This window comes from Cuculus canorus, chromosome Z (genome assembly GCF_017976375.1).
Source record: "Cuculus canorus isolate bCucCan1 chromosome Z, bCucCan1.pri, whole genome shotgun sequence".
Lineage (NCBI taxonomy): Eukaryota > Metazoa > Chordata > Aves > Cuculiformes > Cuculidae > Cuculus > Cuculus canorus.
Window position 1 is genome coordinate 66978007 of NC_071441.1, and position 26917 is coordinate 67004923.

Sequence of the window (26917 nt, forward strand, 5' to 3'; positions counted from 1 at the left end):
ACAGAAATTGAATTTATTTTGTCTAATGCTGACCTGTTGGCTTGCAACACCAGAAAGCATCTGCTGGAGGGTTTGTAAAAGACTCCTGTGCCATTTTTGCTCTCTTTTATGTGAAGTGGTTATTGCATTAAGATAACCTGCTTCATATCTAGGTGTTTAAAGAAGGCCTTCAAAATGAAATGATTGTCAAAACATTGCTTCCCTGTTTACAGTGTTTGTGTGTTTGAGATGCACTCACATCCATTTTAAATCAGAACAGAAGTTGATAAAATAATGACAACAGTGGAGAGGAAGCTGCCATCTGGTCTGCGTAACTGCTGGCTGAGCTGCATTTAGAGTGTTCCCGAGTCTTATTCACAAAGGTTGCTGTTCCAAACGTAGAACAGGCTGGGGGGAACAGGACCTCCTCAAAATCCCCAACTTTACCTACTTCCAGGGACAGAATAGTTAAGGGTTGCAAATCCCAAGGGCTTGGTGAACTAAGAGTGTTTGGTAGGTTTACTGATAGAATTAGGATTGGATTGTGCTTCTAGTCAGAGGTAATTAAGTGTTATTTAAAATATTTCGCATGGAGTCTTGAAGAGGTTATTTATTTATGCCACTTTTCAAAGTCTCGGAACTCAAATATTTATAAAGCTGAATGCTTTTTGGAATGCACTCCTTGTCTGCATAGTTTCTTATCCATATTTAAGCCCAATATGGCATGTAGACTGGAAATTTTTATGCTAGTCAAATGCTGGATTTAAATGTACAATAGGACAGTTCATCATAGTTATGCAATTGCTGAAAAATGAGATGGACTGTCTGATCTGGACTGAAAGCTTCCCCAGGAAGAGTTTGTCGTTGTCTGTTGCTCTGAACAGTGCTGAATTTACTGCTAGCATTTAATTAGTGCTACTAGCGTAAAAAAAAATAAATATACTGTTATTTGATCGTTTAAATCTCTACAACCGATGATCTTTGGCCAACGGGGTAAACAGAGGTGATCATTTGAGGCTTTATGTGTCCACTGAATGGCCAAGTTAAGCAATAAGCGTTCATAGCCAGGTCTCTGTACCCAATGGTACATGTGCTGGCTGAGGACAGCGTTGAGTGCTGGGAGGGAGGAGTTGCAGTGGGAAGCCAGGGTTCGAACTGTGTTGCCGACTGACCCAGGACGTGTAGTCCTCACACAACCTTTTAACATCTGAGCCTCTGATATTTTCTTTCCCTTCTCCCTGCATAACCAAATTAAGTTGTGGTAGGAAAGGTTAGAAAAAGCTTGACCTCTTGAACAGAAAGAGTTCCTTTAGTACTTGGCGGTCAAAGATGGGAATAAGGCTGGACATTCTTCAGGAAGGAAAATTTAGAGGCTAAGGAGCAGGCTGTCCTCATGTGCCAAAAGACAAGCCAACAGGGAAGACGGCTGGCCTGACTTAGCAAAGAGCTCTGGCTGGAAACCAGGAGAAAAAGAAGAGTTTATGAACTTCAGAAGAGGCAACTCAGGAGGACTGCAAGGATGCCATAAGGTTATGCAGGGAGAAAATTAGAAGGGGCAAAGCCCTGCTAGAACTTAGTCTGGCTACTGAGGTAAAGGGCAATAAAAAAAAAAGCTTCTATAAATACGTCAGCAACAAATGGAGGACTAAGGAGAATCTCCATCCTTTAATGGATGCAGGGGAAAACATCGTGACAAGGGATGAGGAAAAGGCTGAGATACTTAATGCCTGCTTTTCCTCAGTCTTTCATAGTAGTATCAGTTGTTCTCTGGGTACCCAACCCCCTGAGAATGAGGACAAGTATGAGGAGTAGAATGGAGACCCCATAACCACAAGGGGAATTTGTTAGCAACCTGCTACACCACCTAGACACACACAAGTCCATGATGCCAAATGGGAACCACCCAGGTGTACTGATGGAGCTGACAGAAGTGCTCACCAAGCCACTTACCATCATTTATCAGTAGTGCTGGCTAACCAGGGAGGTCCCAGTTGGCTGGAGGTTGGCAAATGTGATGCTTCTCTACAAGAAGGGCTGAAAGGAGGATCTGGGGAACTATAGGCCTGTCAGCCTGAGCTCAATACCAGGAAAGGTTATGGAGCAGATCTTGAGTGCCATCATATGGCACATACAAGACAACCAAGGCATTGGCCCAATCAGCATGCATTACGGAAAGGCAGGTTCTGCTTTACCAACCTGATCTCCTGTGACAAGATGACCTTCTTAGTGGAAAAGGGAAAAGCTATGGATACTGTCTACACAGACTTTAGTTAAGCTTTTGACACCATTTCCCACTGTACTGTGCTGAAGAAACTGGCGGCTCATGGCTTGGATGGGTGTGCTCTTTGCTGGGTTTAAAACTGTCTGAATGACCAGTCCCATGGAGTTGTGGTGGATAGATTTAAATCTCGTTGATTGCCAGTTAGAAACAGTGTTCCCCAGAGCTCAGTTTTGGCGCCAGTTCTGTTTAATATCTTTATCAATTATGTGGATGAGGCGATCAAGTGCACCGTCAGTAAGCTGGCAGATGACACCAAGTTGGGTAGGAGTGTTGATGTGCTTGATGGTCGGAAGGCACTACAGAGAGACTTGGACAGGCTGGACTAATGGGCTAAGGCCAGCTGCATGGGGTTTAAAAGGGCCAAGTGTCGAGTCCTGCATTTGGGTCACAACAACCCCACACAACCCTACAGGCTTGAGGAAGAGTGGCTGGAAAGCTGCCTGCGGAAAAAATGACCTGGAGGTGTTGGTTAATAGCTGACTGCACATGAGCCAGCAGTGTGCCCAGGTGGCCAAGAAGGCCAACAGCATCCTGGCTTGGATCAGAAACGGTGTGGCCAGCAGACCAGGGAAGTGATTGTGTCCCTGTACTCAGCACTGGTGAGGCTGCACTTCAAATCCTGTGTTCAATTCTGGGCCCCTCGCTACAGGAAAGGTGTTGAGGTTCTGGACCATGTCCAGAGAAGGGTAATGAAGCTGGTGAAGGAGCACAAGTCTGATGAGGAGCAGCTGAGGGAACTGAGACTGTTTAGCCTGGAGAAGAAGAGGCTGAGGGGAGACCTTATCACTGTCTACAACTGCCTGAAAGGAGGTTGTAGTGAGATGGGTACTGGTGTTTTCTGCCATGTAACAAATGATGAGACAAGAGGAAATGGCCTCAAGCTGTGCCAGGGGAGGTTTAGACTGGATATTAGGAAAAATTTCTCGCCTGTAAGTTTTGTCAAGTATTGGAACAGGCTGACCAGGGAGGTGGTTGGGTTGCCATCCCTGGAGGTATTTAAAAGACATGTAGATGTGCTGCTTAGAGACATGGTTTAGTGGTGAACTTGTCGGTGTAAGGTTGGGGATTGGACTCGATGATCTTAAAGGTCTTTTCCAACCTAAATGATTATGTGATTCAATGTTTCCATTGCCATCACTGTGCTGTGAAAAGAGCTGGCCTAGATGCTTAGCTGGTTTTAGAATTCCTCGCCTTACATAAAGCTGTTCTCACTTGCATACAGGTGAGAAGGGTCTTAACATCTGCAAAATACTGTGAACTAAGATGTTCAACCCTGACTGCTCCTCTCTCCTTGAGCACTGATGGATCAGTGATGTGCAGTGGCGAGGCATTAGTTTCTGACATTGGCTTTGTGCATTGCAGGGATGCTTTTAATGCAGAAAATCTTCCAGGGCCACCATTTGGCAAAAAAGTGCACAATGAGGCCAAGAATTTCACTGTTGTTTCACTGAAAAAATGATAATTATCTGTGGTTCCTGTGCCTTTTGAGATAAAACTAAAAGGCAAACGCTGAGTTAAAATGTTGAGTTTAGTGAACTAAATATGTCATTTAATGCTAAATAGATTAAGAGGTTGGTTTCTAATGATGTGCCATTAATTTTAGTGTTGGCAGTTTCTGGAAATGACTGATGTTGGATGGGATCCCAGGGAAAAGCTGAGAGACCTGCTTTCTACTCTCAGTTTCTGATCCTCTGCCCCACAGATGGTTGCTATCTGCTTGCTCTGCCAGATGCTTGCTTATAGTCATCCTTACACCACAGAATGTGGTCTCTGTAAGAGCATCTGGTTTTGTCCCAATAAGCATTCAGAAAACAGCATCAGACTTGCTGATAGGGGCTGCTTCTCTTTCATGGTAAATTCTGTATTTTGGCAGCAGGCCATGACTTTGAAGAAATCACCTTTACACCTTTGTTCTGGTCTGGAGCCAAGTTCAGCCTTGATGCCGACTTGCACCCATCCCTTTCCTGTGCTAGATGCTCCCATTTCCATAACAGCATAGCTTAGTCCTGCTTGGATCACTAACAGGCTCCTAACTTTCATGTCCCAAGTGAAACAGTTTTCCCTGCTGTCCCATCTAACCTTACCCAGGTTCATTTTGTAGTCACTGCCCCTTGCAAGATTGTATGGCACTGCTGAGAAGAGGTTGATGAGGCTGCCCTTTGTTGCGTCTTTGTAACTGCCTTTCAAGAGCAAAGAGACATGGGATAATCAAAGTGGTAGTAATTCCCTGGAAAGTATAGTGCTTGGTCTAGAACGATGTATGTGAACTTTGAGTTTTGACTGCAAAATGATGAGAAATGCAGTTGGTTATAACATGTGAAAATTAGACTGTCCAAAATTTAAGAACCTTCCACTATCCTAATTTTCACTTTGCTTTCCAGCATGGGACTGACCAAAGAAACTTTGCTGTAGCCCGAGTTCTCCTATATAGCTTCTACTCGTTTGTAGCATGAACAAAAATGCATTTTATGTCTTAGTGTTAATTTTTTCACTTGACTTATTCACCTGCCATAATCTGCAGATATCTGGAGTTTGGTCATTTGTGCCAGAACCTGGGTTTGATCTTTGGCTGTGTTTTTCTTCTCCTTCCCTTTCCTCCCATTCCATTTTTCTGACAGAGTAAAGAAGACACGTACTTCGTAGTCTTGCACAAAGAAGAAGGAGCTGGCCTGGGATTTAGTGTGGCTGGAGGAATAGATCTGGAACAGAAATCAGTCACAGTAAGTGGTGGCTACCAGTCATTATTTTGCAAAGCTCAGTTTAAGGTAGGCTGCTGACTAGATCAAGTGTTCATTTATCAAGACTTGCTGCAAGTCGTTTACAGTCATAAAACAGTGTCTCTCAGATGTGTCTGCAAGCCATCTGCTACTGAAATCAGAAAGTGTCTGGGAAGTGTAATTTTTATTATTGAAAATGGATGCCAATTATTTTTTCAGTTTTTAAAAGTCTGTTACTGGATGAGACCAGCTAGAATCTAAGTCCTAGGCATGTAAATAAAATTCTTCTTGCAGTTACAGTGCAGCCTCTTAGGGGAGACTTCAATTTCTGGTCCTTGAGAGTGAATTCTGTCCAGCAGAGTTTTTGAAGGTTTTTGCAAATCCTGCGAATGACTATTTCATACTTCAGCAAACATTCTGGATTTCGCTTCACTAATTAGTTTGGTGTTTTTAAGTCCTGTCAGTTGTCAGTAAATGAGGGTTACTTTCTGATTTTGGTCTTCAAAAAAGCCTTGTACAGCATTCTGAACCAAGCATATTGTGTGCCATTAAGTGATATTGGTGTGTAAAAAGCAATACCAACCAACTGAAATAGTGTTCACAAAAGATCCATGTGGCAGAAAAATCCAAGACAACTTGTGTCCTGTGTGATGGTTTCTTTACACAAAATATGCGTTTAAATTCTGTCCTGAAAGGGAGAGATGCACTAAATGCTGAGATTAGCAGTAGCATATGTCTTTGGTCTTTAGGGCCTGCAGCAGCCCTCCCAGGAATCTTCCCATTTTTGCACTTAGACAAGACTTGTGTAAGTAAACATATTAAGCAGTCATTGAGTTAGAACATGGTCACAGTGTAGGGCCCAGACTCCACTTCTCTCACTGCAAAGACTGTGTTCCCTGTTTCTGGCCCAAACATCTGCAGTGCTAGCTGTGAGCAAGGGGAAGGCTCAACAGTGTCCCATCCCAGAGAGCTTCTTACTTAGAGAGTGGGATGCCACCTAAAAACGTGATTTTGAGCTCTCTTCAGGCTGAGTAGCTGATGAAGTCTTTCACCTGAATGCCATTAGCCATGAAACTAAAAAAGCATCAGCTCCTGCTCTTTCCAGATCCATTTTCTTCACTGTGTGTAAAGCATGCTTCTCAGGTGGGGAACATTTGAATGCCCTTGACCTACAGGGATTCTGGGTCCTGGGTGGGTTTAGGGTTGGAACTGTGTGCAGAGCTGCTTAGATAGGCTATTCTGCCCACACTTGGGTGCAGAAATAGAAATACCCAAGGTATTGAGTTGCAAGGTACTGAAGAGTTGAGCATATGAGGGCAGGCAACAGATGTTTTGGAGATGACCCCTGTATTCCACTTACCTCTTGCATTTAGGTGTCTGCATCTGAGACTAAAGCTGTTATTCCAGCTTTGAATGCCTGCTTAGACTGGCTGGAGATTTATGTCCATGAATCTGTAGAGTTGTAGCAGATGCTCATCTCATCACGGCCCTGCAATGAGAGGAAACAGGAGCCGAAAGGCTTCTGATTTCTTGCTGCTGCTCTGAGTGTTACAAGAAATTCCTGGAGAAAATGCCATGCAGAACTGTGTCCGCAGATTCACTACCTTGAGCCTTTGCCTGGCAGACCTAGAACTGTGTGCATGGGAAGCCATGTTGTGGCAGCTAAAATTACAGTGCCTAGTAGGAAAGTTTTTAAATATAAGATCTTGACTCTTTTAGACAGTTCCTTTCTGTAAATGGCACACATCTAGGTTTCGGCTGCACTTGCTGGAGTTTACTCAAAGTTTGATCTACTCTGACTATTTTTTTTCCTCCAGAAAAAATACATTTCAAGCCACTAAATCATTCTTCTGCATCTATTTGAGTGACACTTGATCAGCCATATTGAGATGGACCGTTAAATACTTGCACAGCTACAGTACATCAGAGCATTTCTGTACAGAGATGCCATGCACCTCTTAGACGTATGCATTTAAAACCAGTAAAGGATGCATATCCCAGTCAGTGGGAATTTGAGAAGTGAATATCTCACACTGCAATGTTGTTCTGGGTGTTTGCTGTGGCATGGGTATAAAACCTTTGTGTCACTTGGAAGTATGTTAACGTAAGACCTATGAGGAGTTCAGTGAAAACACACCATTAGTATGTTTGCAGATGGCACTAAGCTGAGAGGAAGTGTTGATTTGCTTGAGGAGAGAGGAGGCTTTACAAAGGGATCAAAACAGGCTGGATCAATGGGCCGAGGTTCAACAAGGCCAAGTGCTGAGTCCTGCACTTGGGACACAACAACCCCGTGCAGCGCTACAGGCTTGAGGAAGAGTGGCTGGAAAGCTGCCTGGCAGAGAAGGACCTGGGGGTGTTGGTCAACAGCCGACTGAACATGAGCCAGCAGTGTGCCCGGGTAGCCAAGAAAGCCAACAGCATCCTGGCTGGTACCAGGAGCAGTGTGGCCAGCAGGACCAGGGAAGTGATTGTGCCTCTGTGCTCAGCACTGGTGAGGCCACACCACAAATCCTGTGTTCAGTTTTGGGCCTGTCACTACGAAAAAGACATTGAGGTCCTGGACCGTGTCCAGAGAAGAGTGACAAAAGTGGTGAAGGCATTGGAGAACAAGTCTTATGAGGAGCAGCTGAGGGAACTGGGGTTGTTTAGCCTCGAGAAGAGGAGGCTGAAGGGAGACCCTATTGCTGTCTATAATTACTTGAAATGAGGTCGTAGCAAGATGGCTGTTGGTCTCTTTGGCCAATGATAGGCGATAGAATGAGAGGCAATGGCCACAAACTGTGCTGGGGTGATTCAGGTTAGATATTAGGAAAAATTTTTTCACTGAAAGGGTTATTGGGCACTGGAGTGGACTGCCCAGGGAGGTGATTGAGTCCCGATTCCTGGAGGTATCTAAAAGACCTGGAGATTAAGTGCTTAGGAGTATGATTTAGTAGTAGACAGGTATGGTTGGGCTCAATGATCTCAAAGGTCTTTTCCAGCCTAATGATTCTATGATTCATAAGTGATCTGTGGTGTTACATTCTTTACCTAGTTTGGGTTGTCTTTGGCTTATAAAAGACCATGCAATAACAGCATCTTTTCCTCTGTTTTCCACCATCCCTAACTGCAATTCTTGTCCAGTCACTTAGGCCTTAATATTTGAGGCTGTTGTTGAACCAAATGTTGTGTGCTTGAAATCCAAGCAGCACTGATTGCCAATTATTGGGGACTCCATGTTCACCTTGGTCTGTACAGCAGTGCGTGTGGTCATGAGGTTAATGCATCCTTAAGTTAAACTCTTTCCCACAGGTGCACAGAGTGTTTTCAAAAGGAGTGGCATCTCAGGAAGGGACTATTCATAGAGGAGATCTTGTTCTGTCCATCAATGGCAAGTCCCTTGCAAACTCAGTCCATGGGGATGTCCTGAATGCTCTTCATCAGGCAAGACTGTACACTTATGCGGTCATTGTCATCCAGAAGGAAAAAAACAAAGCAAACAATTCTTCCAGACTTGAAATATCAGCTACTGGCAGAAAATGCGTGGGGTCCGGAAAGGATGTTTCCATGGAAATACGAACAGGTATGATCTTTGTCCAAGAACAGTTGGAAGGATTCCCTTGCAGAGCAGACTGAAGGGAAAAGTCTCCATATGTTTTAGATTAAAAGTGTCTGTGCCTTATGTGATTGAAGGGAGCAAATGAAATTACCTTTAAATTCTATTTGTTCTCTTTGGAGCCTGAACACAGTTTGGTTTTAGATTTGGGGTTTTTTTAAAATACCACAACTAGGCAGAAACTTAGAAGGACATTTAAAGCCTAATCCAATTTCTGCTTAAGTTAGTGATTCCACTTGCTCTTCCAATCCAGGATAAACTCCTTTTAAGTAATAACAGTAGTCAGTGCAACAAAACAACCAACCAAAAAAGAAAAACAACCACCTCGAAGACAAGACTAAGCCCTGCCGTTTGTTATTCAGAGGGACTGTACTTGCACTTTCTAATAGCAGTTTTCACACTGTTTCTGCTAAAACCAAGAAAAAAAATATTGTGCTATTACAGTAAATGCAGCTAAGTCAAACCCAAGTTAATAATCCAAAAGAAAACTAGGGATAAATGGTTTAGGTGAAATATGTCAGTGGGAGGGTAAGTTCCTGTTCGGGAGCAAGACAGCATTTCGGTGTGAAGGCTGCGCTTGGCATTCTACAAAAAGATCTTTCAATTTTTTTTTGTAGAATGACACAGACCCCTTTAGTACCTGTCTGTGTGCAGCTGCCTCAGGAGCAGGGGTAGACCTGCTTCGGTCCTGCACTGCTGTAGTGTCTCTGGGAGGGAGCAGCTTCCCCTGTCTTCCAGGGCGATGCCAGGCACTCAGCTTGGACTACCCCAAAACTAGAATGTGGTCACCTATTTTTAACCCACTGGCTGTATTTGGGCTTTTTGTTTGTTTGGGATCGTGTTGTTTGGTTTGTTGGGTTTTTTTTTGTTCCCCACCCCCCCCTCCCCGTAGCAGTTTTTATTCTTTTATGCTTTCACTGAGTTCTATAGTACAGTTTTGCAATAGCAGCTTAAAAGAAATAAGACAGACTCTGTAAATGGATGGATCGGTCTTTTCAGAATTGCTCCCTTGTGTCTGATATATGTAATTACTTCAGAATACCTTTCTACCCTAACCTCCCTGCGTCCTGTATATTGATAAATGCAGGATCTCTGCTGGGTTGCAGGCACTAGGGGGCAACATTATTCCATAAACGACAGTTCCATGTTTTTAAGAAGCTTGTTTCTATACTGAAGGCAAAGCCCATCTTCAAATGTTTGAGATAACATTTAAATCTGTTTGAGATATTGTAGCAGTAGCTTGTGATAATGCAGAAAGCATATTTTTTTTACATGCACGCAGAGCAAAGAGGGTCCTGCTTTCCAAAATTTTAGATTTATTTCCTCCTAAGCAAAATCTTGTTTTATGTCAGCCACAGTAATACTGCATTCTAAACATACCTGATATGTAGAAAGTAAGATGCCTACAAGTAATTATGGTTATTTCCACAGAGATGACATTTGAAACAATTATTCACACTAGTGAATGATTACAGACTTGTCCTCAAGAGTATGGAACGTCTTTGTTTGATGTAACATTTAATTCATTAATGTTACTTAAAGAGATATGGCTCAGGGAATAAGGAGTGGGAACAAATTGAAGGAAGAGAAATGCTCTCCAGTCACTATTTTTGTAATATTTCAGTTATTTTGTTGATGTTTAGAGTCTTTGCCAAAAAAGAACCACCTTGGCAGATTTTTGTTTTACGTACAAATTGAAAATGTCTCTGTGTCTAAATGCATTTTGTTCTGTCTCCCCTTCACAGCTGCGATAATACACATTCATTTCTAGGAAACTGAGTGAAAACACGTTCTAGTTTGAATATGAACTCAACTCTAAATTGCTTTGTCACTGCAGCAAAACCAACTGAACACAACTTGCAATTTACTATTAACAGTATAACAAGGTGCTGTGTATATTCTGTCACAGATCCAAACCTGGATATGGATGATGTCATCTGCGTTGAATTATTGAAAACCTCTGCTGGCTTGGGATTCAGTCTTGATGGTGGAAAAGCTTCCATTGCTGGAGACAGGCCCTTACTTGTAAAAAGAATATTTAAAGGTACTACAAGCTAGCAAATGCAGCGGATATTATCACAGTTTTCCTTTTGTGCTTTGTACAGGTATTTTAATTCTTGGATTCAGTGGTTTTTGGAACAAGTGTGGGTTTTGTGGCCATTGTTTGTTACCACTTACTAGCCAAAATGGTCATTAAAAAAAGTGCTCCTGGGAATGGGTAGGGATTGCACCTGCCAGTAAATGTTTGTGGAGCAATCTGATTTACTAAATACGATGCAGTTCCTTCCTGAGCTCGTCTGCTATTCTAGACGTTAAATAACAGCATCAGTATCGTATTTAAAGGTTTGAGAAGTTCGTGCCTTATCTGACTTCTGAGAAGCACAATGGAGATAAATCAGTGTGGTTTGAAAGCATCATCCAGCATTATACCCAGTTAGTAGTTTTACCTTTTTTTTGTCTCTGTTGTTTTTTTGTGTGGTTTTTTTAAGAGATCGGTATTAGCTTTCACCAAGAAAATGTGATTTATATTAAAAAACTGGCACTCTTGGATATTTTGTTAGTGAGCAAGAAGTTAAACTTATATGAACCATATATAAAAAGGAAACGAATCCTAGAACTATGTTGTGATTTTAATATGTCTGACTCTGGGATTCGGTGTAGTGAAAATATAGCACCTTCTAAAGAAGGTGAAACTCTAAATGAAGCTGCGGGTGCACAGCATTTTTGTGGGATTACTTTTCAGTGGTGTATTCTCTCATCGAGGAGAAAGTAAATCTTGTATTTTCTGAATTGCATATCAATTTCTTTGCAGGTGTTTGTTTTCCCCTCTTTAGAAAGTGATTCTGCGGATAAAGGGCATGTTTAATTTTGGGCTTGGCAATTTTTATCCTTAGATAAAGTCCTTTTTGCCCTCCACTCTCCTCCCTGTGATGACTGGTGTTGTTAATTAAATTATGATTACAGAAAACATACTTTGATCAGCAGTGAAAGGTATGCCCCCCCACCCCAGGAGCTGTTTCTGCATCTGGCATGTTTGTCCTAGGTTTGCTACCCATACTTGTTTTTACCGCTGTTATTCAGGTTTTACAGTCTGCTGCATTATCTGCTTATTAGCATATTAAAATTCTGTTTGAGAAAATGCATCGATGCCGCATACAACCTGTGTATTTACTTTATCAGTTGTTTTTTCTTACAGCTATAGAGATAATGTACACTGTTTTTCATGCACTCATGCTGCTTCCTTCAAAAGCAGAGATTTTTTTCTGGAAACAAGGATTTATCTTGGTTAAAATGACATTTTATGTGAGATGCAGCATGGGGTAGATTGCTAGAGCTAAGCTGAACACAAGTGACTTGTACTGAAATCTCCACTGTCGGAAAAATGGTTTATTTGCTGTTTGTCATGGTGGAAAGAAAATTGTTGTGGGGTTTTGGGTTTTTTTTACACTGACTTTTTTTCCCCCCTTTTGCTCCTAGGTGGTGCTGCAGAGCAATCTGGAAACATAGAAACTGGAGATGAAATTCTTGCTGTTAGTGGAAAATCATTACTTGGCCTCATGCATTATGATGTGTGGAACATTATTAAGTCTGTGCCAGAGGGCCCTGTTCAGCTACTAATCAGAAAACACAGAACTTCGGTGTGATGGAAGCACTACCTCTAATCACACTTGCTAAGACAAAACGTTTAAAACTGGCTAGAAGCTGTCTTTGTTTCTAAAGCCACACAAAAGTGTCTTAACGCTCTTCAGAGAGGTGCTAAGAGCCCCGGAGAACCACTGAGCAAGCATATGATGAGCATCACAAAATCTCACCTATTTATGGAGGATGAAGGAAGCCAAATGTTACAGACATTTTTGTATTACATGGCAGTTTTAATGAAACTTCAAGACCTCTCCTGGGTTTGGTTTAAAGTATTTTGACTGAGGCAAATAACCCTGTGCCTGTTCCTGGTATTTTTAGTATCTGCAGAGGGTTGGGAGTATAACTTGTTGGTTGCCATCCTGTTGACGAGGATGGGTATTTAGACTGTACTATATGACTTAGCTATAATAAGACTTCAGGACACTTACTAAGGGTCTGATCCTTTTTTGTTGTAATAAGAGAATGTCTGGAACAGTCTCACTTTATTCTTCTAAGTGCAGTTTTGCTAAAAAATGCATGACAAAAAAGTATAATTTTGCACAACTTTTATGCCTAAAACGAGCATTTTATTGCAAAGCTGAAAGTCTTTAGCGATCACTAAGTACATCTAAAAGCTGGGCTGCTTTTACTTGGCTGCAAGACGTTTAAGGCTGCCCAACTTGTAACACCCGAGCTTGGAAAATAGTGGTCTAAAATGGGGATTATAACAGATTAAATCTGAACTGGCCTTATTTGTGGTGGCTTTTAATCTCTGTTTTTTGTCTTCTCCTGTCCAATATTTATTTTTGCTTGTGTGAGAGTGAGTAAGGGTGTGTGCGTGTAAGATAGAAGTGCACCCGGCTGTGTCAGGAATGTGCTGGTGCTGAGGGTTCTGGATGGTGAAGCTGAAAACAGTGTAGATGGGAGAAACCATAGTGTTAGATACAGCAAAACTGAAAGGGTTGCAATGCCGCAGGTGCTTCATTTGGATCTTCTCACCTCTACTCACAGTAGAGGCATTGGTAGTGGGCCATGCTGCTGAGTGTTATTTATAGTCTGCTGTGTTGGGAGGAGAGTGTATGGGTGCAAGAGATTAGACTCTGTTATTGCTCTTCCTACATCTGGGATAGCTAAACAACATGAGATGCACGAGGAGGTGGGCCAGTGTCCTTATCAGCTGAGCACAAGTTGTTTGTTCTAGACTGCTCAAGTTGTTTGTCACGTTAAGCTGGAGACTGCTTGCAGCCCGTGTGCCCAGAGTGAGGAACTGTCAGTCTGGAGACGGTCCAAATCTGAAGTGCTGCCGTCTTTTATAGTGAGCCAAGACACTGTGTAGCTGTTACAAAAAGGCCTGGCCCTACCCCAAGATCATACTATCGTTCAGTTTATTTACGTTTATTCAACAGTGCTTGGAGCAATCGATTCCAGGTTAGTGGAGCACTCACTTTGGCTAATTTCTGTGACAGCTTAATTACTGCAACTCGTGATGTGCAGAGGAAAATTCAGTTCTGCAAGGCAACCCAAGTCCAGGCGAGCAGAAAAAGTGTGCAATGTTTGCCTAGAAATGAATAGATTTAATTCTTTTTCAATGAAATGTTAGCATGTGAATCCAGGGAGAGATGCAACTTTGGTTACAAGGGAAGGCAATAATGTACATGGTCCTACAGCTTCTTTGCCTGCAGGATTTCTCTTGAAACTGGTTCAGGTTCAGTGCTGTGAAATGACTGTGGAATTGGGTCCCCTGTGGTGCCAAAGCTCAACTGCTCTATTGGGACTGGTCCTTGCCTCCGGTCACCTCCTTGGTGGGAGAGGCTTCTGGGTAGAATGCAGCACTTTGGGTCAGAGGACCGCAATAAGGTTGCAGGGTTGTGCTGGGATAACAGAGATTACCCCTGCACGTGTCCTGAAAAAACAGGGAGAAGACATTTGGCAATGACAATTAAATGACAAGGCCTTGTTGAGGAAGGACCAAAATCTGATTGTAATAGAGTGTATAATAAATACATAAAATGCATGTGGAATTTAATGCAGCATAGTGAATACATACCTGTATACATATAATACGTACAAGTGCAGTGCTGAGTTTTTGCTACTTTAATGTGGTGAATCACAATTGTGTTTTAGAAAAAGGAATTTCTTTCAGTCCACATTTTAAAGTTTTGGAGGTTCCAGTGCAGGAAGGTGTATGTCTCCTTTGCTGCTAAACCAGTGTGAGCTCAAAGGTAAAGTCTTTGTTTTGTAAATTAAACTTAATTTGAGGTGTCTTAAGATGATACGTGGTGAATATTTTCAGATGCTTGTTTGCAGGTACTGTTCATTGTGAGTGATTTAGAATGCTTTCATTTTTCAGTAATCGAATACTGTTCGGTATTTTATTTTACATGCACGTAGATATGTATTGGCTGAGTAACAGCAAAAAGGCGGGGATTTTTGTGTGTGGTTCAGTAGTGGCTATAATTTAAAAGATAGGATTAATGTTTTAAGTCTGGTAGTTACTATGGGTAGAATGATGCATTTCTCTAAGTAACATTACAGCAAGAAAAATAATAGTATTTAACCCTGATTGTTTCTGTTCCTGAAAATACGTTTATTTTGTGAACGAACCGGAAACATCTTTACTGAATGCTACCAGTGTTGATTTGATTACAGTAGCATTTCCTGATGTCTCTATTGGGGTGAAATTCCCCAAAAAAGCCCCAGAATTTATGCGATATGGGTCTGCTTTATTACAAACAGGATAGATAGACCAAACAGATGTAGTGAACCTTTGGTAATGCACCTGGCAAAGTAAATGTTTAAATTTTCTGAGAGCCTGGTCACACCAAAACGACAAGAGGGTGTGGCATTAGCTCATCAGTATTTAGTAGGTTCTTGAGCATTTTCGACCTTGCTGTTTGCATGTTGGTCCCCACGGTGATTCTTTGCCATGCTGAGGGCTGGCCAAGCTCTAGGAGAGCCGTGACTCTTCAGAGACACCTAGCTGCATCTTGGAAGACCGAAAAATCAGGATGAAATTGTGGTCTTTGTCCAAAACTCTTCACCAGGGACCTGAAGGCATTCCAGATAAGGTGAACTTGCTCTGAAATGGAGAAGATACAGTGGAGGGCTTTGCCGCTTATAGGCCTGAGGCAGCTCAGGATGCACAACCTGGATATGAATGCGATACTGGTGCGATACTACCATTGCATATTTTGCAGCCTTTTTGTGGCTGGAAGCTCTTTCCAGCTTCTTGTGGGGATAGAATCTGTATTAAAAAAACTGTGAGATGAGGCCTAAGTTAGGGAGGGAGCAACATCTGATCATTTTCTTGCTAATAAGAAAGAATATGAGGGCAGGTAAGTGTTAATAAATTGTTGAGTGATTCATGTTTTCTAATGATCCTCACAGTTAACCCTAGTTAGTGTTCTGCAGTGGTTCTTGTCCAAATCCGATGGAACTATTCCCAGATGGGAATGTTTACCTGCTTCTACATTTAGGGTATGTAAATGTATACGTGGAAATATTGATCAGGAGTAGACTAGTTCATGTGAGAAAATGGATCCCACCCTAGGTAGGTTTTGTGTGTTAGGCTGATACACCTATTGTATGATACTGTATATTTACACTTCTATTTATATAATAAAACTTCTTTTAAGGAAAACTGTTTAATATGCCTTGTATATTACAAAAAAAGTGAGTGCAATAACATGAAATAGATTGTACATTTTTCAATTTGCTGTCTCTGTTATGTAAATCTGTATTGCCATAAACTGTTTTGTTTGGGGATATTAGTGATTTTGAAAATAAATGGTATCCTTAGTACTCCTCTAGGTAGTTATTTCTGTCTGCAGTTGAAACGGGCATCGCATGGACAAGGTTGTCCTGGAGAGCACAATCAAAGACTAAGTGTTAATGCTGTCCAAATGTGCATCTAAGCTGTTAAATACCTTCTAAGCTGTTAAATATCTAAGTTGGCAAACTTACAAGTTCTCTTGTAAGAACTGTTATTCAGCATGAAGAGGCTTAATGCATTTATTAGAAGGTGTTTTATAGGACCTGCTTAGGTATCTTGAAAGATGTGCCTTGTTTTTTCCTGACGCTTTGCAAGAAAAATGTGGATGGCAAAGGTGAAATGTTAAGAGTTTTCATCAAGGGGCAAAGTCTTTGGAGCATGTTGCCTATAAACCGTACCTCCTGCCTAGCCGCTGGGCTGTAAGGGAACAGGCTGCATGTGTAGGGAATATATACATACGACTAGTCCTAGACTGGTATTTGTTCTCCTCTTCCACCTACCCTGGGGATAAACTCCCTTCCCAAACCCCAGTTAGCCAGTGCTGTGGACTGGGCTGGAGATAGCCTGTCTGTGGATGGGGTGGAGCTGTAGTAGGGCTCATGGTGGGAGGTGGACACCACAACCTCAAAAGTGGGTAAGTTTGCATGAAGCAGTTCACCTTTTTACAGACACAGCTGGCTTCACCATTGCTGCGCGGTAGATTGAAGCAAGCCTGCCTCCCAGAAATATGAGTCAGCCCAAAATAAGCCTGCCTCCCAGAAATATGAGTCAGTTCTGCCATGGAGAATGCTAGAGGTGCTCAAAATCCCACACTGCCTGGCAGCGCACGGACAGATCAACTAGTCACTGCTGGGTAGGCTGAGCCGGAGGAAGGAGCTTGTGAGTGAAGCATTTATATCCACATTGTAAGCCGTGTTGGGCTGTATGCTAACAGCAGCACTGGCACGGCTAGCAACTCCCAGCCAGCTCACACCATGGTGCCGTCTTGCCCTCTTCTCAGTGCACGCTTGGTGCTTGCCTGCATCTCTCCTGTTGTGCCTTGCAGACCTCATTGTTTCCTCTGCACAGTGCTGCCCATAAAGACCAGGTGGGCTTTTCTGCAAGGAGAGGAAGGCATTCGCTTTCCTGTGCCAGTGGCACAGAAGGCATTTCCCTTGTCTCCAGGCTTATGCCCCAAAAGCCGCTGTGTTTGGTTTTGGTTTCCTTCTCTGGGTGCTATGCCGCAAGGGTGCAAGTGAGCAAGTCACGTGAGGAAGGAGAAGCCCAGCTCTTCTGCTGAATCACCCTGCGGGAAAGGCGAGTGTGTTGAGCTCCTGGCCTGCCCCGCAGATGCCAAGGCCTTTTCCTGGACTGGAGGGGGAAAAAGGGGATCTTTGTGGTCTCCTAGTCCCCTTTTGCATTGGGACCTCTTTTCCCCACATCCTGCTCCCTTGCTAGTAGCCACGATGAGGGGCTTCATGGAGCCTGTGTTGTTGTGCAGATGGGATTATGCCAGGCATAAAACCAGTAAAGTGGGAATGGTACAGAGGGGAAGGTGTAGGGTGGCACATCCCCTTCCCCCTCGCTTGTTCAGCACATCTGTCCCTGTGTGGGTGCTGGCTTCTCCCCCAGGGCTGTATAGGGAAAAGCAGAAAGACACATTGCACCGTGAATATCTCTGCTTCCCCCACTCCTCTTCTGTCTTCAGTGCCGGGGGCAGCTCAGCCCCTTCCCCCTCTTTCAGTGGCTCCTCTGTACCCATCCTCTTCTTTCTCCTTCTCCCTCTTTCTAATAACATGCGGCATGGGCTGGAGTACATAGGGCTCAAGCCTCAGAGCTGCCTGGCTCTTACAAGATCAGTCTTGGACGTCTTCAACTAAAATCTTAATTGCCCCAGACAGTGCCTAAGCAAAGAGGAATACAAAACAGAGAAGACACATTGACTTAATCCATAAATAGATTAGTACATGTGACTTCATTTATCCACGAAGATATGTGAAGTGGTAGGGAATTACTTTTAAGATTTATCTAACTCAGTTGGGCTTTGGGGACTGGTTTATTTTTTTTTTTTTTTTCCTGAAAGCCTTGAAGCACGGGCAATTGAGGAACTTTGCGCAAAAGGTATGAGATGTTTGCAGTTTGAGCACGGTTTCTTTTTTACTCCCATAATACTAACATAAAGAGTTCCAATCTGAATGAGGTATGTGGAGACACCTGCCTTGTTGTTTGCAGTCAGGTTTGTCATTTTTTGTGAGAAGTTATGGCTTATTTTTCATTCTTTCTATGGCTTTGCTGCTCTCCTGTCCCCTGCTAGCATCACGCAATACAGCTTAATGGCCAAATAGGTCCACGTGTCTCTGATGTGGCTGTTGATGGCTCCAAAACATCATTTGTGTTTCCTGGAATGTGAAAAAAAAAGGGCCATTTTATCACATGTGATGGTTGCTTTCTCTTTCCCCAGTCAGGGGTGGTGTGAAGGCGAGCCCCAGAGGGGAGGATCCCTGTGGCCCTCCTGGGAGCTGGTGGCTGGGCAGGAGCAGGGTGTGCAATGTCTGGGTGCAGCACCCGCTCAAGCAGGGAAGTGAGGCTATGGGGCAGTGCATTACTGTGATGGCAAGGGGAAGGAAAACCTTCCCTGGCCATGGCCGTGAGCTACACTTCCTGGTGCCCAGGGCCCTGCAGGCTCTGTCCAAGCGCCAGCCATCACTGGGGTTGGGTGCATGTCCACCCCACTGCCTCTGTGCTGCCAGCCACTCCCCCTCCCCACACCTGGCTGGGAGGTTCAAAGCTTTACACCAGCAGCTTGGTGATTTCTTTTTATCTATCTATCTATCTATCTATCTATCTATCTATCTATCTATCTATCTATCTTTATTTATTTCCTATACAATATTATGTTGTATAAGTGGTTTCACAGCAACTTTAGCCCCTGTCCGGCACCTCTGTATCAATAAGTGCCTGGAAAGCAAGTGATGCTGCGTTATCTAGGGCTGATGCCTGCTGCTTCTGCTGAAGGAGATCAGATCACTTCTTCTTGTCAAGGAGTACAGCTCAATCTAGACTGTCATTGCCAGCCCTTAGTAATCTCCATTTCAGACTTTGCCTCTACAGAAGAAGCCAACCATGTCTTGCTCTTTCCATGTAGTTGCATTTCTCAGAGCAGATTTCACAAATTAATGAGGACTGCAATAATTTCTAAATCTTTTTTCTTTTAAAAAATAAAATTCCTCTCATTAAATGATTGTTGTAAAGAACACTTGATGCAAATGAGCTTCCTTTTCCTAAACAAGGAGTTGCCCTCCTATCCCACAGTGGGTAAAGGTGTGACTAGAAGGATGTTTCCCAGCAGCCACAGTATTTTCAGAAGTTAGCTAATACTAAAGCCAGAACCTTTTTGCTTTTCGATGGATGGTCCCGTATTCACTGGCTTTAATTCATCATACAGCTGAATCAGTCTGATAGCGTTTTGCTGACTAAACAAGTTACCTGAAGCTGTAGTTTCTTGGATTTTTCCCTACCTACCAAAGCCATTTCCTTGATGCAATTACTGCCCATGCCACAACAGTTCTGGGGAAAGCCCAGTGGCTGTCATCAAAAATTACCTCCTTAATACCTGATCCTAGGTGAAGGACGGACATCGATGTGGTCTTCTGCAACTTTCATGGCTTGGTCACATCCAAGGAAATTTCAGGAATGCAAAGGGAAGTTGCAAGCAGAAATCTGCCCTTAATTGCTGCCATGTAGCAGGTGGCTGATCCCAGCTCAGATCCTAGAGCTCTGTGTGTGTGTGTGTGCAAACATCATACCTTGACCTGGGCAGAGCATAATAACACAGGCAAGACCCCAAAGGTCAAAAGCCTGGTGATGGGTGCTATCTATCCCAGGGCCATCCTCTGCTCTTAGCCACGCAGGTGGCATGTTCACCAACCTTGCACAGTATTGATGAATATAACTGGTTTCTTTTGAGCTTTGCAAGCCGGCTTGTCCCCTGCAGGAAGGTGCCTTGTCCCTACAAATGGTGAGAGTGGCACGGAGGAGCCAGAGGACTCATGCCAAGTGGTTGTCCCACTGTCCGTTCCTGCAGAGGAGGGAATGATAGCTCCCACCTTCTCCTGGAGAGGCGGGAGTGCCTCATGTCATCTTTCATCTGCCTTGAGGGAGCCTATAGGAAAGATGGGGACTGACATTTTAGCAGGGCCTGTTGTGACAGGACAAGGAGTAATGTTTTTAAACTCAGAGAGAGTAGATTCAGACTGGATATAAACAAGAAATTTTTTACAATGAGGGTTGTGAAACACTGGAACAGGTTGCCCAGTGGAGGGAGGCAGTGGAAGCCCCATCACTGGAAACATTCAATGTCAGATTTGACAGGGCTCTGAGCAACCTGCTCTAGTGGAAGATGGCCCTTCTCCTGCAGGGAAGCTGGACTAGATGACCTGTAACTGTTCCTTCCAACCCAAAGCATTCTATGATTCTGTGCCAATGCCTCCGTAAGACAAAATGGCTGAAACAGTTTTATTTGAGGTCAGTGCTATTTCGTGGGATATCTCCTTTTGCTAAAGGAGTGCTTGTGGAGGGCTTGCAGACGGGTGAAATTTGCATTGCAAAGAGACTGTACATGAGAAGGGAGCACAGCCTTGGCATAGACAGTTTCTCATGCCATCATCCAGACAGTATATTGACACACATGGGTAAAGACCCTAATTTACAGCTGTGACAGCTTTTGGGACTATTGCTCACTGAGAGTCCTGCCATCAGGCAGTCACCTACTTCATGGAAAACCCTACCAGATTGGAAGACAACACGTCATATCCCCAGCACTTCCTGTCCAGCCTCATTGCACCTCTATGGATGCATGTCATGCCCTCACACCATCTCGCATTGATGGGAGGAAAATGATAGAATTAGTCCCTTCCAGCAGTGTATGCTAAAAATAATGAGCAGCATATGAGACATTGTTTTTCAGATGACTAAAAAACATCCCGTGGGGGGAAGAGGGGAGAAGGAAGGTGTTGTCTGTTGTCTAGCAATTTGTTTAGGAAATACCACTTGTGCATCCAGTCTCAGGTATGAGACATGAGCTGGCTAAGTGCACCGAGGTTTTTTTTGCCTGGGTGAGCATATTGTGAACACAACCTGGGGCTGCGCTTGTTGCTTTGGCATGTGCCCATGGGCTGTGGCTAATGGAGAGTGCTACAGGGCAGTAACTCCGACAGTTTGCTTTGGCAAGTGGGTTTGGTTTTGTTTTTTTGATATCAGGTGCCCGCAGGTGAGTCAGGCACCTTCAGACAGTGATGCTGTGCCCCAGTGATCGGATTTTTTTTCCTCTACCCTTTAGGGAGGAGCAGGTCACAAGCATCGTGCTCTGGCGGTGACCTTGCTGGAGAGGGGCCAGGCTCTGGCAGGCAGCAAGTGAAGTGTCTGGATGTTTTTACAAGGCTGATGGACTCTTAGAAGTGCTATTTGTTTGCTGGCTTTGCAAAGATCCTCTGTGCAGCACCTGCGGTAGCACTTAGCACCAGGATGATGCACCTTCTCAGGATCACGTTGCTGCTGCCCCTGAAGTAAAGTTCCTTTTAACTTCTGCTCCTTGTTAACTGAGAAAGGACAGAGAATTTCTTCTTTTTGTTTTTCGTTCACTAGGAAACAGAGCCTTTGGCCAGGAGGCTCTTAGCCTTCCTTGCACCAGAAACACGTGCCTCAGGTGTGGTACTCCCTGCCTGTATAGGGCTGCACGATGAGAAGAGCACAGTGAGTCAGGGGAAAGCCTGTTGATGTGCATGGCATAGCAGGTGAGGAACCTGGGCTCAAATCTCCTCTGACATGTCTTCTGGTCCCCAGTTTAGGGTGGAAAAATAAGCTCTGTGCTATCCGTTTGCTATTTCCTTGTAGTAAGCAGTATCATTTATGCCTTTTCCAAAAGTCCAGCTTCAGACTTCAGAGAAAGTAAGAATCTGACCTTGGTGAAATGCTGTATTCCCTTCTGCCTGCATCTGAGACAAAAGCCTTTAATTGGATGCCTGTCCTTCACTGAGCCCCAGGGACTCTCTCCCTCAAAGCTGCAACACCTCTGGCAGAGGCAATGGAGCCCCTGACAGCACCCAACTAATTAATTACGGGCAGTAATTGCTAGAAAATGGTAGGTGTCTTAATTTCCCATTTTAATGTTCAAGGATATGTTTATGTCTCATTCCCAGAAGTAAAAGCCCTATCCCCTGATGCACACCTACTAGCACTATCCTGTTGCACCAGTATGTGCCTGCTGACTTGGCATTATGGAAAGAATTTGCCTAACATGATCATGCATTCAGAATCCACAAAAAAACCCCTCAGTTGTAACAACAATGACTCATTTTTCTTGCAAACACTTTATTATCTTAACAAGAATTCAAGACATACGTGCATGGGGCATACAGCAAAACATCTGGCCCGTATCCAGAATAGGCCTTAAGAAAAACAAACTTGTGTTGATACAACCACATACCAGATCCTTTGCAGAAGCAACAAAAGGAATCCTAGGGAGGACATCAGCAAGCACTTACTCATATACTGGCACTGGTTGCTTGGATCTAGGTCTTTTTCCTGAGCTCCCAGTGAATGCTAGCACTCTTGACAATGCCCAGAGAAACACAAAAATATTTCACAAAAAGCAAATAGTCTTAGCAGATCTACACGGAAAAATACTGTTCTAATACTTAATTATATATATATATATATATCCCCATATATATCCCCATGACAGTGTATTTACAGAGACAGGTTTCTCTTCATAACAGTAATGTATGCTACAGCCTGAAGAACTGGGCAGGATCTATGAAGCCTCCGCCTCATTTCCTATTGTATTCCAAAGCAGCACACATTGAGCAGAGCACTTCTATTCTAATACATTCCTGTTACTTAAGTGAATGCTAATGCTGAATTTTCCTGAGAGTCCCAGACAGGTGCAATCTTATTTAGTGCCCTATTGAAGACTCCAAGACTCCACCATGGCCAGGACATACAGTGGGAGCCCTTCTGTTGAAGTCAGGGCTGTCTTCGATGATCAGTTTTGATGGGTTATACACGGTGCTGGCCTGGGAGATGTTTAGTCAGACAGAAACTTCTTGCATTTACTTTTCAACGCCTGAAAACCTGACCTCTGTGCATGTCAGCAAAACACATCACTTTGCAGCAGTAAGACGAATAACTGTTCTTGAAATAGTATGTTCTCACTGAGGAGGTTATTAGCTGGCTTAGAAGAGGAGGGAACTGTGCACGTGGCCAAGCCAACGACAAAGCTACTAGTAACACTACTGGGATGTCTTAAGTCTTCCATGAGGAAAGCTGGCAGTCAGCCTCTGCTTAGTGAAATCAGTGACAACAAGTAACAGCTATAAAGAGTTGGTTGTGACAGAGTGACAAGAGCTATGTGATAACAATTTGGCAAAGGTAGATTCAAAAGAGCTAAGCAAAAAATTAGTTTTATAAATACAAACAAGTATACACTACAAGGCAAGGAAAAAAAACCCAAGACTTGAACAGACCCAGAATTCAGAATGTGCAACTATACAGCCTTATACAATGCAAATGTACTTAAATATATAGCTAAGAGAAGAAACTCTGACTATTGACCTAAGAAGAAGCTACAAAATGTGACCAGCTTTAGCCAGTTCCTTGCTAGCGTGCACCCATGAAAAAATACTGTCTAGGATCATGTCTGATTTGAACACACTAGCAGAGATACTGTTCACTTAGACAGTGATCAGCATGATTAATTCAGCTCCTCCAAAGTCAGCCAAGGGTAATAACCCCTCAGTGAGATAGGCATAGTGCATCACCATCCCCCTGGATGTGCTACAGTGTCTTCATTATTCCAGAACCAAAATGAGGTTGCCATGAAATGAAATCGAATAAAAATACAAGGGAAGAATCCTCACTTGTAAGTATCATTAAACATACAGAAATACAAGGCTACTTCCCTGTAGTGACTGTAACATTCAATTCTACTGATATTATTTCTTCAAAGAGAGGTAGTTGCTTTCTTTGAATAAATAATATTCTCAAGAATACTTGAGATTTAACTTAAATTCAACTTTAAGATCTACTCCTATCAAAGAGTTATTTTTTTACTTATAAAGATACAGCAGTATTGTACTGTTCTCAAGAAATTCTTCGTAACGTTGAAAGAATCCTTCCACAAAAAACACACGTATCTCAATATCTATACTTATGTAATATATATTCATTTGTATGTCTTATATAATGCTATACTAAAGTATGCTCCCTCAGTACTGCATGAAATTTTTCCATTATTATCAGAAAACATTATGCTTTCTTCTAGTTAATGTAATGTATTTTTTATGTCATGTTTTGAACTTTTTTATACTAGTTTTTGAGCCTAATGTCAGATTCAATTGATAGTTGTCTCAAATACTCATTTCATACACATTGGGTGCACATATTTATATTTTATATATAAAAATATATACATACAAACATATAAGTATATATAATATAGACTAGAACTATGCAACATTGTGTTAATCCATAGAACTGTACTTTTTATTCCCCAAAGCAACATCCTGTAACAAATAATCTTTCAATAAAGATAGTGGTTCACCTAAGAAATAAAATTATCCCATCCTCCGATCCCTGTCCAGCAGAATCCATGCTCTAGAAAACAAGGCCAGTCAATAACCGAGCGACTGGCTTTTGCCTTGTGATGCATGATCCCAAGTTCCAACGGCGCTTAGTTTGCTTCTTCCTGAAGATGGTCCGAGCTCCTTGGTGAAACATACCTATGGGACACGAGGGCAGAGGGTAACCGAGGAAAACAGGTTCCTGGAAGTCTTCTCAGAACAGGCTGAAGGGCAAGTTCAGTCTTGCTCCAAGTACTCCATCTGATGGCTCTGCCCAGCGCTATCTTTCTTCCACCTGGCACTCGTGCGCCAACATTGCCGTAACATTCTTCAAAGAAATCATGCTGCAACAGCCGTCCTTCGGCGGCTACAGAAGGCAAAAATAACAAGGCAAGGAGCTTTCTTCATCCCCCAGGGTCAGTGAAGTCTCTTGTTCCAAATCCATGAAGCCAATGTCTTTCCCTGCTATCCATTGCACCGTGTCCGAGGCGGAGGCTCACGTTTGCGGGCAGAAGAGCTTCACGAGGAGGTTGAGGAACTTCTGCCGCAGGTCCCACTTGTCGCCTATCCTGCGCAGCTGCAGGGCGCACTCCACCGCCACCTCCCGCTCTGCAGGCACACGCATTTATAATTGGTTTTAATTACAGTGACATCTTGGCAACACTGTACATTTCCTCTATTCTTTCTCTTTTCTCGGCGCTAACCCAATCCTCCCCCCCCGTTCCCTCTAAGCTCCGCGGGTGGAGAAGCGCGTGGGTGTCCCTCTCTTCTCATCCCATCGAATCCCGCCGCATCGCATCGCATCTCATCGCGTCGTGTCGTATCCCACCCCATCGCATCGAATCCCACCGCGTTCCATCCCATCGCGTCGCATCCCACCCCGCTGCCTTCGCCCTCCGGTACCTGCGGGAGAGGCAGAAGGCGATGTCTTGCGCAGGGTCTTGCCGGGCATCATCGCGATGTGCAGGGCACGGCGACGGCGACCAAGTGAGGCCGAGAGAGGCGGAGCCCGAGTTTAAGAGGCGGCAGCGCGGCGGGGCTTTCCCCGCGCCGTGACGTGCTAACCCGGGCGGGCATCCCACCCCCGGCCCGGCGGGCGAGCGGCGGCGTGCCGGAGCGAGCCACGGGCAGCAGGACCGGCCGGGGCGGGGGAGGGCGGAGAGAGGGGGAGGGATGGAGAAAAGAGATCCAGGGATGGGGTGTGCTTGGGGGAGGAAAGAGATGGAGGGATGGGGTGTGCTTGGGGGAGAAAAGAGATGGAAGGATGAGGTGTGCTTGGGGGAGAAGAGGTGGAGGGATGGGGTGTGCTTGGGGGAAAAGAGGTGGAGGGATGGGGTGTGCCTGGGGGAGAAGAGATGGAGGGATGGGGTGTGCTTGGGGGAAAAGAGGTGGAGGGATTGGGCGGATGGGGTGTGCTTGGGGGAAAAGAGGTGGAGGGATGGGGTGTGCCTGGGGGAGAAGAGATGGAGGGATGGGGTGTGCTTGGGGGAGAAGAGGTGGAGGGATGGGGCATGCTGGGGAGAAGACGTGGAGGGACGGGGTGTACTTGGGGAAGAGGAGCTAGAGTTGTAGGATGGGCTTATGATGGGCCAGGAGGGGTGGAAAGATGCAGTTCACATCTTCTGGGCAAGGAGAGATAGACGGATGGGTTGTGCTTGTGGAAGAAGGGCTAGAGACATGGGATAGGTCTATGATGGGCAAGGATGGATGTAGGGATGGGTTTTGCATCTTCGGGGCAAAAAGAGGTGGAGGAATGGGGTGTGCTTGTGGGAGAAGAGGTAGAGGGATGAAGTGTGCTTAGGGGAGAAGAGGTGAAGGGATGGAACATCCTCGAGGGAGAAGAGGTCGAGGGATATTTTGGAGGGACAACGTGTGTTTGGGGAGAAGAGGTAGGAGAATGGAGTACACTCAGGGAAGAGGAGCTAGAGGTGTGGGATGGGTTTGTAGTGGGCCAGGAGTGGTGGAGGGATGAGGTTTGCATCTTCTGGGCAAAAAGAGGCAGAAGTGCAGAGTATGTTTTTGCTGGGCAACAACAGATTGAAGGGTGGGCTGTGCTTGTAGCATTGGTCCAGGAGCAATGGACGAGGTTGTACTTGTGCTGAATAAGAAGAGGGAGAGGGATGGGTTGTGCTTGGACAAGCAGAAGAACAGAGTGAGGTATGCTTGTGATTGCCAAGAAGATATGGAGGGACAGGTCTGCTCATTCTTAACCTAGAGATGCTCCTGATAGAGTGCTGCTTTATTATTAAAGGTGATGGCGACCTTGGCCTCAAGCGAGCCACTGGGAAACAAGCTTGCCCACCTCATATGCCATTTGCAACTGAGAGCCACTCGCCTGCTGCTCAGTCCTCC

At 44.1% G+C, this 26917-nt stretch overlaps 2 protein-coding genes across 5 annotated transcripts in view; one reads left to right on the forward strand and one right to left on the reverse strand.

Annotated features, from left to right (window-relative positions):
• Positions 1-16248, forward strand: part of PDZD2 (PDZ domain containing 2) — a 213479-nt gene extending 197231 nt beyond the window's left edge. For 3 of the 4 annotated variants that reach the window (XM_054055048.1, XM_054055047.1, XM_054055049.1), the window contains 4 exons: positions 4879-4980; positions 8272-8542; positions 10485-10619; positions 12053-16248. In XM_054055048.1, coding sequence (XP_053911023.1) covers positions 4879-4980; positions 8272-8542; positions 10485-10619; positions 12053-12219 — 675 coding nt within the window. In that variant the 3' untranslated portion in view covers positions 12220-16248. The remainder of the gene's footprint in view (positions 1-4878; positions 4981-8271; positions 8543-10484; positions 10620-12052) is intronic. The other variant, XM_054055050.1, reaches the window with a different exon arrangement.
• An 8791-nt stretch (positions 16249-25039) lies between these two features.
• Positions 25040-25698, reverse strand: PMAIP1 (phorbol-12-myristate-13-acetate-induced protein 1). Its single transcript, XM_054055053.1, has 2 exons — positions 25469-25698; positions 25040-25174 (listed from the first exon to the last, which is right to left on the reverse strand). Exons 1-2 carry the CDS (start codon positions 25518-25520, stop codon positions 25062-25064), a joined length of 165 nt encoding a protein of 54 aa, XP_053911028.1. The 5' UTR covers positions 25521-25698; the 3' UTR covers positions 25040-25061.
• Positions 25699-26917: the final 1219 nt, after the last annotated feature.